Source organism: Arachis stenosperma, chromosome 2, assembly GCF_014773155.1.
Source record: "Arachis stenosperma cultivar V10309 chromosome 2, arast.V10309.gnm1.PFL2, whole genome shotgun sequence".
Taxonomy (NCBI): Eukaryota; Viridiplantae; Streptophyta; class Magnoliopsida; order Fabales; family Fabaceae; genus Arachis; species Arachis stenosperma.
In genome coordinates, this window is record NC_080378.1 from 3,571,771 (window position 1) to 3,588,413 (window position 16,643).

The 16,643-nt window shown below is 32.0% G+C and overlaps 2 protein-coding genes across 2 annotated transcripts; both read right to left on the bottom strand.

Moving 5' to 3' along the window:
* Positions 1-17: 17 nt before the first annotated feature.
* LOC130960272 (probable serine/threonine-protein kinase At1g01540) lies at positions 18-3,200 on the bottom strand. The gene is made up of 7 exons (XM_057885640.1): positions 2,512-3,200; positions 1,561-1,665; positions 1,352-1,474; positions 1,096-1,266; positions 856-985; positions 528-737; positions 18-407 (listed from the first exon to the last, which is right to left on the bottom strand). The coding sequence occupies exons 1-7, from the start codon at positions 3,120-3,122 to the stop codon at positions 246-248; spliced, it is 1,512 nt and encodes a 503-aa protein (XP_057741623.1). The 5' UTR covers positions 3,123-3,200; the 3' UTR covers positions 18-245.
* Positions 3,201-6,856: 3,656 nt separating this feature from the next.
* LOC130962056 (CAAX prenyl protease 1 homolog) lies at positions 6,857-14,357 on the bottom strand. Its single transcript, XM_057888143.1, has 16 exons — positions 14,023-14,357; positions 13,602-13,863; positions 12,102-12,292; positions 10,933-11,080; positions 10,739-10,823; positions 10,555-10,650; positions 9,878-9,943; positions 9,623-9,721; positions 9,374-9,487; positions 9,164-9,274; positions 8,903-8,965; positions 8,150-8,242; positions 7,909-8,022; positions 7,591-7,662; positions 7,416-7,481; positions 6,857-7,205 (listed from the first exon to the last, which is right to left on the bottom strand). The coding sequence occupies exons 3-16, from the start codon at positions 12,130-12,132 to the stop codon at positions 7,089-7,091; spliced, it is 1,275 nt and encodes a 424-aa protein (XP_057744126.1). The 5' UTR covers positions 12,133-12,292; positions 13,602-13,863; positions 14,023-14,357; the 3' UTR covers positions 6,857-7,088.
* Positions 14,358-16,643: the final 2,286 nt, after the last annotated feature.

The window sequence follows — 16,643 nt, forward strand, 5'->3', positions numbered from 1 at the left end:
TACTTTTTATTCAACACTTGAGCTACTTTTGTCTTATAAAGCAGAAGGACATCAAAATTTTGATTTTTAGTAATAATGAATATGAGTATACAATGAATCCTAAATTGTGGTGGGAGAGGAAATTATGCAGCAAAAAATACACTCATTGCATGTTGTCCAGATTGAGGTAGAAATTAATATAGGCAAACTACTAAAACCAAAAATAATAAATACATAGCTACATTTACCATTTAACAACTATCATCTCAATCTAGTGGGATGGGCAAGATTTTACTACTACTATCATCTTCACTTTGATCAGTGATCTCTCCACCTATTCGCTTTCTATCTCTGCTAGAGTCCTTTTGCCCATGATGATGATGATAATTGCGATGGGATCGCGACGATTCTCCTCCGGTCCTCCGTTCCTACAAGAAAGAATCATAAAATAATGATAGATGAGAATCAGATTATAGCAATGCTGAATCATCTTGTTTTTGCTCTCCAGTTATGTATAATGCAGAGTTCAAGAAAGGGAAAGAACATACATCACGGAATAGAATGTCGTCGGCCTCAAGCATGTGGATTATGTGTCCGATTTTAGGTCTCTTTGTGGCATCAGGATCAACACATTTAAGAGCAACCAACAGAGCAAGCTTAAGAGCCTTTGAAGACGGCTTTTCAGGAAGGTTCGGATCGATGAGTTCCTCTGATTTTCTATTGCCAACCATAGTTTTCAACCACTCAATTAAATTAACCTGCAAATATACCAAATTCTAGTTAGGAAAACAGAAAAAGAGAGAAAATAATCAGCATAGAACAGTGTAAGAAGATTAAAACCAAAACTGTATACTATTATTGGTTATAGCCTCTAACCTCTCCTTGGGGTTTACTATAATCAACGGGACTTCTTCCGGTAATTATTTCCATAATAAGTATCCCAAAGCTATAAACATCACTCTTCTCAGTCAGCATTCCAGTGCATGCATACTCCGGTGCAACATAACTACAGAACAAGAAAAGAGAGAACATGAACTTTGAAGCGTAAAATATTTGAGTATGGAAAGTGAAACTAACTGATAAGAAAGGGAAAATGTTTGGTTAACTCATACTAACCCAAATGTCCCCATCACTCGGGTTGTGACATAGCTATGATCAGAACACAGAAGCTTAGCGAGCCCAAAGTCAGAAACCTTTGGGTTCCATTGGCGATCAAGGAGTATATTGCTTGATTTCACGTCTCGGTGGACAACTTTTGGTTCGAGCCCCTCATGAAGATAAGCCAATCTGAAAAACACACATTACTGTCAACAAAACATTTCATGCAACAACATGTAAAGCCCTTCAAGCAGATTAAGATCATGAGCCCTACCCTTTTGCCGTTCCCAAGATGATGTTCATCCGGATATCCCAAGTCAGAGGGCTTACAGAATCAACATCCCCATGCAGCCACTCGTCCAGATTTCCGTTGTCAACATATTCATACACAAGCATCCTGAGAAACATATCAAACTTCAAATCTTACTAGTCTTGAACTTTTTAGCTTTAATTTTTTTCAAATGAAATGTCAAGAGTTAATACCTGTATGCGCCCTCAACACAGTATCCAAGCAATCTAACAAGATTCTTGTGCCGCACACGACCAATAGCTTCTACCTCTACCCTAAATTCTCTCTCAGCTTGTCCCCTAAAATGAGTCAAACGTCAGGTAGTGCTTACTTATATACAAGAGTAAGACCAGAGAACCTTCATTATATTGAAAAGAGTAAACAATCAAGGGGAAAAAAATCCAAAACATGACACTGCAAAACTTTTGACAAGTAACAACAATAAAGAAACATAGTTGTGATTCTTTTCTTTACATCAGTGGTAAGTCATGCTACCTTGAAATCAAATTATTAAGAAAACAAGTCCAAAAGAAGAAAGAGAAACATTGTATTTCATGTCCCTTCCTCTTGATTCAAAATATCAAAGGCCTATAATTTCTTCACCATCTGCAACCAAATTGAAGAAACCCAAAGACGCTAAGTACACAAATTTACTACGGCCAACCATGAAACACACCAAGTGTATTGATGATTACGAAAGAGAATAAACCAACCAAGTGAATGAAACAGGATGGAGCAACTGCCAAAATTTGTTGCAGAATAAACTATACTAGAATCATTTGACCAATCCTCAGGTTAACTGATTCAAATTTCAACATCTTTATTAGACTCTAACCAAATTAGTTGAAAAAACACAAACTTTCACCATCAATTAAAGTAAGCAAGAACACAACACAACACAACATAACATAAAGAAGTTAATTTTGATGCACAGTTTTGTGTCTGCATCCAATTAATTGTGTATTATCAAGTCATCAAAAATAACTACAAACATAATTGGACGAATGTGTAAACAGTTTTATTGTTTTCAGTACATTATAATTAAATTCTTATACTAATGAACAACATATATGAATTGAATTTGTGATGATCAAATGCAAAAATTAGCAGAGAGAGAGAGAGAGAGAGAGAGAGAGAGAGAATACTTGTTATTCAAGAGATTCTTAACAGCAACATTGGTACCATCAGAGAGAACACCACGGTACACGATTCCATAGCCACCTTCACCGATCACATTCTCCTCGCACATTCCTCCAGTCGCATCCTCCATTTCCCTCAGCGTAAACCACTTCCCCCAACCAAGATGCGAAACCTCTGGTCCCGCCGATACGCTTCCACTCCCAAACGACGACGTCGTTTCGCACACGCTTCCTCCTCCTCCTCCTCCTCCTCCTCCTCCGCCGCCGCCGCCGCCGCCTTTGCTTTCTCCGCTTGAGAACGCCACAGCATACACCACCCTGCGGTGCTGCTCCGCCGCCGCAGCTTTTCCGATGTCGAGGTGGAGTTCATGCGGTTGAGGATTGGGAGGAGTGGAAATGATTTCCTGGATTTCCTTGGAGACGAGAGGAGTGAGAGGCTTGTGGTTGCGGCGGTGGCGGCGGTTGCGGCGGGAGGTGAAGCAGAGAGAAAGGAGGAAGAGGGAGAAGACGATGAGAGCGCCGACGAGGATTCCGATGAGAACCCATAGACGGAGGCCGAAGATGGAAGTGCGTTTTGAGAGCTGTGTTTCTACGAATGCTGCGTCGTAGACTGACATTGTTACAAGTTAGAAGTGAGAAGTGATGAGTGTGTGTCTCTCAGAGAGAGAGAGAGAATCAGAATCTGAGTGAGTTCAAGTGAGAGAGACGGAGAGAGTGTGCAATAGCAATATTTCAAAAGAAAAACTTTCAAATAAATTATAAAAAATATAAAAATACGATTATTATCAACTAATGTAAATTTGAAATTTTTTTATTTTTTTATTTTTTTATTAAGGAGAGACTCAAATTTGCGCCTTCTAAGATATATGGAGAGATTATAATTATTTTTTAATTATAAAACAAAGAAAATATATACTTGATTATTAATAAATACTAATGTCAAAATAGTATTTATTATAAAAGATGTATATATAATAAAATTGATAAAATATTTTATAAAATTCTAATCATTGTTCGTTATTTTTGTATTTTTTAAAAAATATATTATATATACTAAAAATTATAATATTTTACTAAATTCCAATCTTTTTAAGTTTTTTCTCTTTATTTTGTATAGCACAATGAAAAATTAAAAATTAACAAAGGCAAGAAAAGTATTTTGTAGGCTAAAAATTTTTATTATGGAAGATAAATGTGTGCAATTCAATTCTATTGGTGGTGCATAGATTTTTATTTTAATATGAGAATCAGTAATCAGTAGGTCCGATTACTTTGTAAATTGGTTTTTAAAATTTTTTTAATAACAACTCAGAGAATCTGATGTGACTTTAAAAAAATTCATAAATCAAATGGTCTAATTTTTATTTCTAATAAATTAGATGGTCCGATTTTATTCCCAAAAAAATTGAAAGATCTGATTTTCACATTTTAAATAAAAAAATTTCATATTTAAAAATAATACCTTTATCATTTATAATTCTAAAAAATTCCATTTCTACCTCCAATATCAAAAATAATTTGCATACTTTGTAGGTGAGAGGACAACAGTACATCCTTAATATCCGCAACAATCAAAGGAGTAATAAGGACTCAGATTTGGAGAAGGCTCTTCAAACGAAACTGAAACTGAGTTAGCTTTCTGACAAGATATTTTTGTTTCCATAAACACATGAACAAAAGTCAAGATTCACATGCCACTTCCTCCATCATATCAACCTTTACATCTAAACTACTCTCTTTATAAAATGAGGTTATATAATGTCACGCATGCTGCTTAAGATTTAAAAAAAGAAAACATAAATAATTATAGAAGAAATTATTTCTAGTTAATTTTCATATTATGAGTATGTACATATGTTAATATCCTTAAGCTAATAACATCATTTTAGCAAATCAGTTAGATTGACTATGATTTTTGCTAAAATAATGTTAGAGTTAGTTACAGCTAATTTAAATCATAGTCAATCTAACTGATTTGCTAAAATGATGTTATTAGCTTAAGAATATCAATAATATAGACGAAAAAAATTAAAAATATCTTGAGGATAAACGTAAATGAATGGATAACGTTATTTTTATTAATTGTTTTAGATAAAGTTTTAACATATAAAACATTTTCCTATCCTTCGATGCTGTATAATAATTGTCCAACGTGACTTAATAGAAAATTTATAATTCTACCTTTTTAATTAAATTTTATTATTTTTAATATCCTCGAAATATATTCACGTTTTAACCTTATAATACAGAGCAATATACCTAAGATTAAGGACTCATATCTTACTATACACACAACTCATTTTGATTATACCAAGAATAATAATTTTCTAAGCTTAACTGATTTGTTTGTTTCGTTTTCTGTACTAGGTTGCAATGATTAATGAATGATTTTAAAATCCTCGTTTCATTATTCCATCACTATTAAGTGAACAGACATGAAAAAATTGCATAATGTACGAAATGGATAATGTTACGTGGGACCTAGACATTTTTTTTTTTGAAAATTTATTTTTGAGAAAGTATAAGAACTAGCAACTTTTGTGTTTTGTGACCATTATTTAACCATTAAAAGAAAAGTGAGTGATCTCTCACCATTAGATATAATGGTATACCATTAAAAACATTATTAATGGCCAATTGATGATTATAAAACACAAAAATGACTGGCACCTAACACTCCTCTTTATTTGTTGTTTAAATACGTGAGACATAAACTATGATTTTGGTAGTAACACTTCAATTTTCTTTTTTTTTCTGGTTAGGCTTAGGATATGCAATAAGTTTCAAATTGAGTACAAAGAAAGTTAAGATTGATTACGTAGTTGTAATTTAGAAACAAGGTTCAATTTACGAATGAATAATTAATTCAATTATTTCATTTTTTTATTGTTCTACTTATACTACTAAGTTTCCGTGAAGGTATACATTTAAGAAATAAAAATGAGAGTTATCTCTAATAAACTAGTGAATATAGTATTCTAGTGAATCATGACAAATTTACAAAATGTAATTAAAAATAGTCGCCATTAATGGGTTGCCCCCATGGATTTAGACAGCATAATGCACCATGAAAGTTCGAAAAGGCATTTCTTAAAAAAAAATATTATTTGTCTTTTGGTGGTTGTTTTTTATTTTCTTAAAGAATAGGATTACTTAGTCTTACACTCATGTTTAACTTTTTTATTTTTTAATCACTTTATCTTATCTTTAAATCACTAAACAAAGTGAGCTCCATTTGGAGCTCTACGGCATTAATTACTGCTGATCAACTATGAAATTCTTTTAATACAATTTATTCATGTAATTTGATCAAGTTGCTCACTAGTCAATAAGGTATTATTTTTAAGGTGCAAGTGGTTCAGTGCTAAAATCTCATGCATTATTATATCAAATAATGTAGGCCACTAAAGTCTAGTGCTTGTTCAAGAATGCATTATATAGGAGGGAAAAAAAAATAGAAATGTTTAGTTGACTAAATTTCTTTTATATTTATTGTATAATTTGTATTTTATTTAGCCTATTCCATCTAGTAGAATAAAGTTTTGTTGTTGTATTATATTGTTGGTATTTTATTATTATAGAATAAAATATAATTCTCATGTAATTATTGGATTTAGTACACCATGGGTACAAAAATATATGTAATGAGAATATGAGATAATGAAATAATAAACACATAACGAATATAAAATATCAAAAGCAACAAGTAAAAAACGATTAAAATAAACCAACTGAAAATATTGAAGAGCGTGGAACAAAGTGGGGTAGGTCACAAGAAATAACACTAAAAGTAATGGGATGCTACCAATTAAAGGCAGATATAGATGGCATCTAAGTAGGGCAGGTCATAAAAGATATGAAACAGATGTCTGGTGTTTTCTAAAAGCAAATTCCAAAAATTGAAACGTGAAAAATATATTAAAAAAAAAAGAAAAGAAGAAATATGACCCATTTTATGATTCTAGTTATCCCATCCAATCAATTTCTTTAGGATGTTGGAAGCCAATTAAAGACACATAAGGGATCATATAGGTGAAGTTCAAACCATTGCTTTGAATGAGAAAGGAGCATCACTTTATCCCTTGCTTGCCATTGAAATTTCTCTTATGAATTATTTATAACACATTAAGCTTTAGTTTGAGCATTATATGTCAAACATAAAGATTAAAGTAGCTAATAATGCATATTTTTGAAGTTCCTATGTTGTCTAGTGAAGCCTTGAGGTTTAAGATAAGGTTTCTTTTTTGTCAATGCTTTACTATCATCCACTTAAAGGAGCTAGAATATTCAATAAATCAATTGAGATTCACGACCAAAAAAAAAATATCAATTGAGATTTAAAAATAAAATGTAAAGGTAATCTACTTTCATTAAATAATTTCATCAGAAACTCAAAAGTAGAGAATCTTATAGACTACTCAAAATTCAGAACGATGGATATCAAATAATCTTTTTTAGTTATTAAACAAACAAACTTATCTGATTCAACGCCTTGCTACTAAACAAACAAATTGTAGCACTCATTCATAGCAAGTTAGAGTACAATGAAGCTTTGAATCTCTTCACCTATAGTTTGTTTTTCCCTATTTTTCCTTCTTATCTGATTTGTCGATCGCAGCCAACCGTTCAACAAGAGGAGGATGAGAGTAGTGATATGCAGAGTACCATGGATCTGTGTTCATAGCTGATAGATTCTCCTCCTGAAAGTCACAATTAGAAAATCAATCAGATGCAGCAGTAAAGATTCAAGATTACTCCATCTTTTAGTAGGAACAAAACCCATGTACTGATTAATTTTGCATAATTTCAAGCAAAGAATAAAATGTTAGATATATCATGAATCAGATGGATCGCCGAAATTCATAAACATACAATTATATGAAACTAGAACATCAAATAGATAGAATTACCTGTAGTTTCACAAGGGCGGCCCGTAGTTCAGCTGCGTATCCAAGCTTCTTGGCAAAAGCATCAGCCTGCATCGGATGATGATACACATAAGTAGAAGAGAGAGATTTAAACAGAAAAACAGAAAACAAGAACATCACCACTGTAACACATGGCTGAATAAGGAAAGGCAGTAACCTGGAATTCAAATGATCGGCTCACGAGATTCAGACCAAAGCTCACAAGGTGCTGGATGGGGATTACAGTATACTGCCAATAAAGCCAGGTAAAAAAATGTCAAAGGCGTTCTAAGTAAATTTGAAACATTACAGTAAAGAAATGTCAACAAGGAGGTTCGAGTGAACGAGCTCTTGTAAACTAGCCGGAAAAAATGTACTAATGTGACCATCTTTTATAATGCTTCTTTACAACATGCTTCGTCTTTTCTGCGGCTTTAATGGACAGACAGAAACTAGTTATACTACTTTTCAACTCAACCATGATTTTGAAAAATACCTGAAATATGATTAGCCCAATGAGGACTGGCTGTGTATCAAATCCAAAACTTCGAAACAGGTCGCTTGAGTTCCTCACAAGAGTATATCCGCCAAAGTGCAATAGTGTAAGAACCTGTACCAATCAGAAGAGTATATATCAGGCAAAATAGTCACCCAACTCAACGATGAATAGCTCAAAGCAATGAGATGGGAGAAGACTAAAGTATGTTGTATGAGAAAAAGAATGCTACTACACAGACCTGGAATAGAACAAACCCGTACAAAGTGTGGTTAAGCTTCCAATGCCCCAGTTCATGGGCAATAACAGCTACAACTTCATCATCATTTTTGTACTGTAAAACAACATTTGATAATGTGAACATCAACCATGACCAACTACCATACAACTAAGGATATGATATCAATAATATATTCCCCAAATGTTTGCAAACATTTGTTAGTTTATATGGCTTTTGTCACTATGAGTTGGCCTCCACAATTCTTTCACATTTGCCCCCCAAACATGACAAGAAAAGGAAACAGCACATTATTTTTTTAAAAATAAGAGTTTCATTAAGATGGATAGAAAGATTTTCTTTTTTGGAGGGGAGGATGAGGGATAAGAGGCCCTCGATATGGTAGCCGAATACAAGGAAAAGAACCGTAATTTCCTACTATATCATATGATAAGTAAATCTGCATTTTGGTCCCCCAATGATAATGTCACATCATATGGTTCTTCAGTTTTTAAATATAGTAGTCCTCAAGCAATAAAAATTAGTGCTATAATCTTCAATATGCAAGCTTAAACTAGACTAACTTTCCCAAACCAAGTCAATAAGTAGAAGACAACCGTATGCATAGAAGGATTCTAGATTTATTAAATAAGTCACTGCTTGAAATAATGCAAGAAGGGTTTTCAAAGAAATAACTATATAAAGCCTCACAGGTACACAGAAGAAACTGTAACAATCACAAACATGAAAATAATTTTTAAAACAGTAATCTCAAACCTGCTGAATCAATGTGTCATATAAGACAATCCGCTTGTTCTTGAAGAATCCATACATATAGGCCTGCAATATTTGTAATCATATATTGAGGAAAATTTAATAATAGAATCCCAACAAAAATGAGAAAAAAAAGAATACACATCCTGTAGCCTATGCCACTACTGAGCTGTGGTGGTTCCATCCTCATGTAAATAAATAAATAAATAAAAAGGAAAAGGAAATGGAAATGGAGTAGTAGATTTCAAGGACTTCAATCCTTACATTGCTGTGGCTTGACCTTGTTGATCCATCAACAACAAACAACTTCTTTAATGGAAACTTGAGGGAGGCAGCAAGTTTCTCAATTTTCTCCCTGAGCGTACCTTCGGGAAGCTGGTCCCCAGCAAAACATGAAGAGGGTGGTGATTAAAAAAAATATTGCACATTAAAAAACTGTTCTTAAAAGATTATTTAATATTTTGAAATACTAACTGGGGTGAATTTGTTGAAAAGTGGAGCTATCAAGACTGGATAAATTGTCATCATCACAAGAGAAAGAACAAGAATGAATCCCCATAGATAGATAGCAAGGTAAGGACTTCCTTTCTGCAAAAATCATAGAAGATAGAATATAAGCCCTCTAAAATTACAATAACAGTGATAACATATACAGTGTGACAGTAAATATTGCAACGAAAAGTTTACATGTGATGGTTGTTTCAACAGCGCTCAGGATCTTACCTGCACCATTACAATAACTGCAGCCACAATAGGCGGACCAATTACAATGGCTATCAACATTCCTTTGATCATGTCCCTAAAGAACAACCATATTGTTTGCTGTAATATAGATGAAAAAGGTAACAACATGAACCACTACGAAGATGAAATGTATAGAAGCTAGTCAATATTATCATTTAGCAAAATAAGACATTAAACAGAAATAATTAAAAAAATAAATAAAGAATACAAGAGGATCAAAGGAAGAGCATGAACCTTGTTAAAACCATGACGGGCCTCAATCACAAAAGTTAGGTACAGAGAGAAAGGCAAATCAGTTATCTGCAAAAACAGGTAGTAAAGCTCAGGTCATTCATTCACAGATAAGATGTGAATTGAACACTACAACAAAAGTGACAAGGCCTTCTCCGACTAAGGGCTCAATACACGGATCGAACAATAACATTGAGTCCTCTTGGGAATCGTGTTTGCAAAGAAGCCATTCAACCTTAGTCAATCTTAACTGTCATGAGTAATTTTTCCTTGACTCCCTCTACCTCTAATTATTGTACAGCTTCTCATTTTGTTCTATGCGTCTTATTCCTGGTCTTCTCTTGTCTTTTGTACCCATTCTTAAAAATAACACTCAACTTTGCAACATTGAGGTTTTTTGCTTTTTAGTTTTGGTTGCCGAACATTCATTTAAATACAACAGTGCAACACAAGTAGATTTGCTTCGAATATTGAGTGGCAGTTTTCTATCGCAAGTAAAACTCAACACATTGCGGTATCTCATCCCAACAACTCAATTCTTATGGTTCACATCTCTCTTTATTTTCCATAACTTTGCAAGATGGACCAAAGAAACTTAAACCGAAATGGAATATAAGACGTAAATATTGATATCAATAAAGCTTATTTTTGTCAAAGGTCTTGCAGCATTTTGTACATACCTGTGACCAGATCATGACACCAGCTAAAAAACCAAGGGTATGCAATATTTCATTTTCTGCATTCAGACCTACTAATGTCACCAAATGTTCTGATTTCTGCAATCAAGAATAGGATTAATTGGTCAGGACTCATGATATAGTTGCTATGTTGGGTTTCACAAAAAACACTGAATTGAACTTTTACCTTCCAAAACCAGGGCAACACCCAAAAGTACAAGATTGTGGAGTCCATCACTATTTTTACAAACTTCTGAACAAAAAGGAAGTATCTGAAAAAAATAAATAAACCTCCATGTATAAGAACATTAACAAGACACATAAACTATAGAAGCAAACTTCAGGAAGATCTATGAATATCAAATAAACAAAATAACAAACCTTTTATCAAGACTGTAGGCCCTGGATTTCAAAAATTTATCTTGGCTGATTACGCCTTCTAAAGTCTTTGGAAGAGTAGGAAGTTTGAGTGCCTTATATTGTCGTATATCCAAGTAAGTTTCAAAGAAGTACATAAAGATCATAAACCCTGAAAATTTATTAGATGAAAAACATAAATCAGGTATATCCTATATGTTTCTGACATGTAATATTACCACAGTCATACACAACATTGGTTGATTTAGGGTAAATCCATACAGAATCAACACTTGATATGACTGCCAACAAATTTTTCGTTTTCTAATTGATATTTCTTAATTTATTCAAAGCTGCAGCCCGAAAACGCTGCAGATTGTCACGAGTGTGTAATTAACAAGTTCTATTTTGGTTTAAGATGCTTAAGGAGTTCATCTTACAACCAAAGCCAGCTAATTTATAAGAAACACTCAAACGAGTAGCAATGCAATACAAGGCAACGATGTTCGCATCAGAAAAATAATATTGAAAAAAGGCCACAATGTCATCAAACTCTCATTTACCAGTTTAGGTCCATAAATTGAGTTTGATTCGTGTTTATGTCAACTTTGAGTTTGATTACTTTGCAAGGACGCTTTTGACCAATTCAGTTCACTCTAGCTAGAAGTTATAAGTACTATGCACTATTTAACTCCCACAAAGATATGAACATATAGAATCATGACTATATTGATCACAAGGTTTTGCCTTCTTTTTTCATATCAATTATCCATAAAACTCAACACTTCTAACTCAAATTTCCCTAGAAATGCACCTAGCTCCAAGGTCCTATGAAAATTGAAGGACTCATAATCCTCATAAGGCGAAAGAAAAAAAATAATAATTTTCACCTAATCGGGAGGAATTAAAAACAAAAAAAACCCATAAATTCTGATGATAAACCCTGAATTCAGATCCCAGAAAAGTTGAAGATAAACCTAAGCTTCCCACAAGTCATTCACATGAAAACTCATCACAAATGGAAACCTTCTCATATCATGAAATAAATGAAACAAATTTTTATCAACACAGCTAACATCAGCTCATTGAAAACGATTCCTAGCTTGTAGAAAAGGACATGGAAAATTACGACAGTGCCATTGCACAGAGAGAAGAAGAAGAAGAGGAGGGAAGAAGAAGAAGAAGGAGCTCACCAACAACAGCTTCCATATAAAGGAAAGCCATGGCTGAAGTATCTGAAGAAGAAAAGGAGCAAAGGGAAGATCTTTCTTGTTTTCAGCTGATACTAGTTTTCCAATGTGCCTGTATATATATAATTGGAGTTGGGTTGACCCAATTGTGTTTTCTTGGGTCAACACGCCAAATCTGTTTGGTGGAGATACTTCTGCGTTTCATCAGTTTTACTTAGGAGTTAAGATACAAAACAGTAATATATATATATATGGTACTACATAAATAAATTAAATGGAATCAGATATTATTCGTTTATAATCTTTCTGAAAAAAGATTACATTTGGATTCTGTTTTATTTCTATATAATCCGCTGGAGATTTCAGCAAGTTACAAGATAATAAATAAATTGTAGGATTTAAAAGCGGTTTATATGCAAACAAAAAAAATGTAAATTGTGAAACTTCAACGCGGTTTACATGAAAAAAAAAATTAAACCATAAGACATTCCAGTGATTTATAAAAATTTATTAGAATATGATCGAAATATAACCTTTCTTCAAAAGTTGTAAATGAATAATATTAAATTCTATTTAATTTATTCATGAAATTGCATTGTTCTCTTCTCTTATCAGACAAAAAAGAACACAAAAAAAAATTTTATTTTTTCATTCTTTCACAATTTTATTAAAGATCTAATAGATTATAGATTCTTGTCACTGAGTCATGAGAAAATAAGAAATTTATTTTTAATAGATTGTTAGTATATAAAACTTTTTATTATCACTCAATCATGTTTTTTTTGTTACAAACAAAATCTAGAGAGTTGATAGTTTAGATGATATCCTTTAAGCATTTGATAAGAGATTTAATTTCTAACTATGTATATGAAAATATTTGTTCAAATTTACAACACAGTTGATAAAAATATTTGTTTTTATCTGTGTATTTCTTGTATTATTTATGTCTAATTAGCATTAGCTTTAAATCATTGGAGGATGAATTCAATGCATGATTTTGGATAAACTTTTTTCTTTTGACTTTTAGTTCAAATTATGATTTTTGGAGTTTAACCAAACTTCCATACATGCTTTCAATTGATCCCAGCAATATACATAAAACGATTTAAGTATTAACCTTGTCAAAAAGTTTTCATGTCAAATACAGATAAGGGATTCAAGTCCCCTTAAGTTTGACTTCCATTTCTAAACATTTCAGTAGCAGATTTTTCAGCACATAAAACAACTAGGGGAAAATATTGAGGATCCCCCTATAACAAAGGCAAAAGTTAATATTCCAAAGTCTGTGCTAAACAGCTCTATTTGTAGTAGTAACTACCAATAATAACAAACTGGTAATGACTAAGCTAGTGTTTATTAGTGTAAAATTGAGGAACCAATTGAAAATCTGTCTGCATATCAATAAACTAACATTGCAACAACTTTAGAAGAACTAACTTAATGTCCCAAAAAGATGGAAAGAAAATTGCAAATTTGAATTAGGGCTCAAATAAAATAAAATACCTCCTTGGTGAGCTGCTCAATTTCCTTCTCCTTCTTCTCCAACTATGAACTAATCCCCGAAACCTCCAACCTCGTCACTTCCTTTCTCAAAACTCCGGAATCTTCTTCAGAATCAAATGGCTTCCGATGCATAACAGATTCGACCACATCTCCCACCGATTGGAAGTAAAGCCTGCAAGCATCGCTGACCCTGCAACTCTGCTTGCAAACGGGGCAAGTGTGCTTCTTCACTCTGGAACAGTTCTCGAACCATTGCTGCAAGCTGCAGAATTTCCAAACACAAACACGCACAAGAAATAATCGAGTTAAAAAAAACGCAATTTTAGTTAGGTTTTTCTTGAATTGAATAGCGAAAACCGAAAAGCGGGTTTTTAGCGGGAATTTTCACATTTTCTTTTTTTTTAATTTTAATTTTGTTTACCATAGCTCGTGGAAGACGTGGCCGCAAATGGAGATAGATTGAAGATCTTCGGAAACTGGTTTGAGATCTTCGTAGCAAATGGAGCAGATTGTGCCGGCGAATTCACCTTCTTCGTCCACCATCACGTTGCGGTGCGTGGTGGTGGTGAGCTTCAACTGTTCTTCACTCTCTCTGAGTTGTTGTGTTGTGAACATGTTAGGTTATTATTTTCTCGCCAGTGGCAGTTTTTTTTCCCCGATAAAATAATTAGGGGAAATGGAGAGAGTGGAACAGAAAAGAATGGCGCAAAATTAGAGTTGGTTGAATGAGCTGTGTTATGTGAGAAGTTACTACATACTAAGTTAGAGTTCTAGTAGCTAGCTAGTAGGTGTCTATACTCTTATAGTTAGAAAATGTCACATTAGCAGATATTTCATCCCTTCATATTCATGATTAGAAAATGAAATGTCTGAAACACAAAAACGACACCGCTTTGTTTATTAGAATAGGAAACAAGTCAGGCTCGCCTGTCATACAGTAATTGGCTAAGCCTAATCTACAGCCTGTTATAAGTTCTTTATAAAGTACTAAGTCTAGTCTAAAGTCTGCTAAAAAATTTGATAATTTTTTTTATAAAAATAAAAATATTATTTAAAAAACTTATTTTTTAATAAAAATATTTATATATAATATGTCATATATTTAATATTTATAAAAAATTTTAAACTTTTAATGAATTTAAAATATATAAAAACATTTATAATAAAATATAATAAATTTAAAATATCTCATAATTTTGTTAATAATAAATAATTATTTATATATTTAATTATATTTTAATAGGCTCAGGCAAGCCTGACAGGCTAATAAGGCTAATTAGTGAATCTGGGTCTGGCCTATTAACATATTAAGACTTTTAAAAGAGCCTTGGCTTGTGTCTATTTTATAACAGGCCAAACCAGACCAAACACAGACTAGATTGGCAGCCCTGGCAGGCCGCTGGCCTTTTTCCTCTCCTAGTCTCTGCTCTCTAACTATCCCTGTTGCATATAGACACGCACAGCAGCGGCGTCTCCGCGCATCTTGTCGGCAGCTGTGCCTCATCTCCCTGCTTGCCGTCTGCGTGCCGTACCTCCTCTGTCTCTAGCGCTCTTGTTTCTCTTCCATTGTCCAAGCTGAGAGACAGGACTTTATTGTATATTAGACTGCGTTTGTTTATAGAGACAGGACAAAGATAATGTGTCCAGAGACAGTAAATTAGTGTATTTTGACATAATAAACACTACCAAGGATCGGACTCTTGACCTTTCGGATTTAGAGCTCTAATACTATGTCATGACCACTCATTCCAAAAGTTTCACCGGATGGAAAAAGGCAACACTAATGCTTATATCTCTAATACTTCCTAAACCTCCATTATACACATTGTACAAATATTCCATTAGCTCCATATGCTTTCTCTTAATGTTCTTGAATTGTATCTTAATCTGTAATTGGTAATTTATGTCGATTGGATTTTTGACTATTTATTATAGAGTAATTACCCAAATCAGTCCTCAAGGATTTTAGGATCGGACATTTTAGTCTTCAAGAAAAATTAATACACAGATCAATCAATCTCCAAGGTTTTACTCCGGCAGATAAATCAGTCCCCCGTTTATTTTCCGGCAGAGTAATTACCCAGATTAGTCCCCAAAAATTTTAAAAACGGACATTTTAGTCCCCAAGAAAAACTAATGTACAAATGAATCCCCAATATTTCTCTCTATTAGACATAATAGTCTCCCGTCTAAAAAAAATAAAATAAAATAATTATTATTATTAATTGCACAATAATATTGTACTATATTTTTTGTATTTTTTTAGACAAAAATAATAATAAATTTATTCATTATATATATATATATATATATATATATATATATATATATATATATATATATAGTCACTCAATAATAATAATAATAATAATAATAAAAATAATAATAATAATAATAATAATATTATTATTATTATTATTATTATTATTAGAGATTATTTTATAAGAAATTTAAGGTTAAAATCATTTTATATTTTTGTATTTAATATAATCAAAAGATGTCCTATGTAAAAAAAATTTTTGTATTAAAAAATATGTATTAAAAGAAAATATTTTAATTTAAATTTATATTAAATACATATTTTTTTAATACAAACATTTTTTTAAAATAGTACATCTTTTGATTATATTAAATACAAAAATATCAAATAGTTTTAACCTTGAATTTTTTGTTAAATAATTTCTAATAATTTTATTGATTATTATTATTATTATTATTATTATTATTATTATTATTATTAATTACATAATAATATTGTACCATAATTTTTTGTATTTTTTAGATAAAAATAATGATAAATTTATTCATTAGATTCTTATATATATATATATATATATATATATATATATATATATAGTCACTCAATAATAATAATAATAATAATAATAATAATAATAATAATAAAATTATTAGAGATTATTCTACAAGAAATTCAATATTAAAATCATTTGATATTTTTGTACTTGATATAATTAAAATATGTGCTATGTAAAAAAAAATGGTTGTATTAAAAAAATATATCAACAAAAAATATTTTAATTT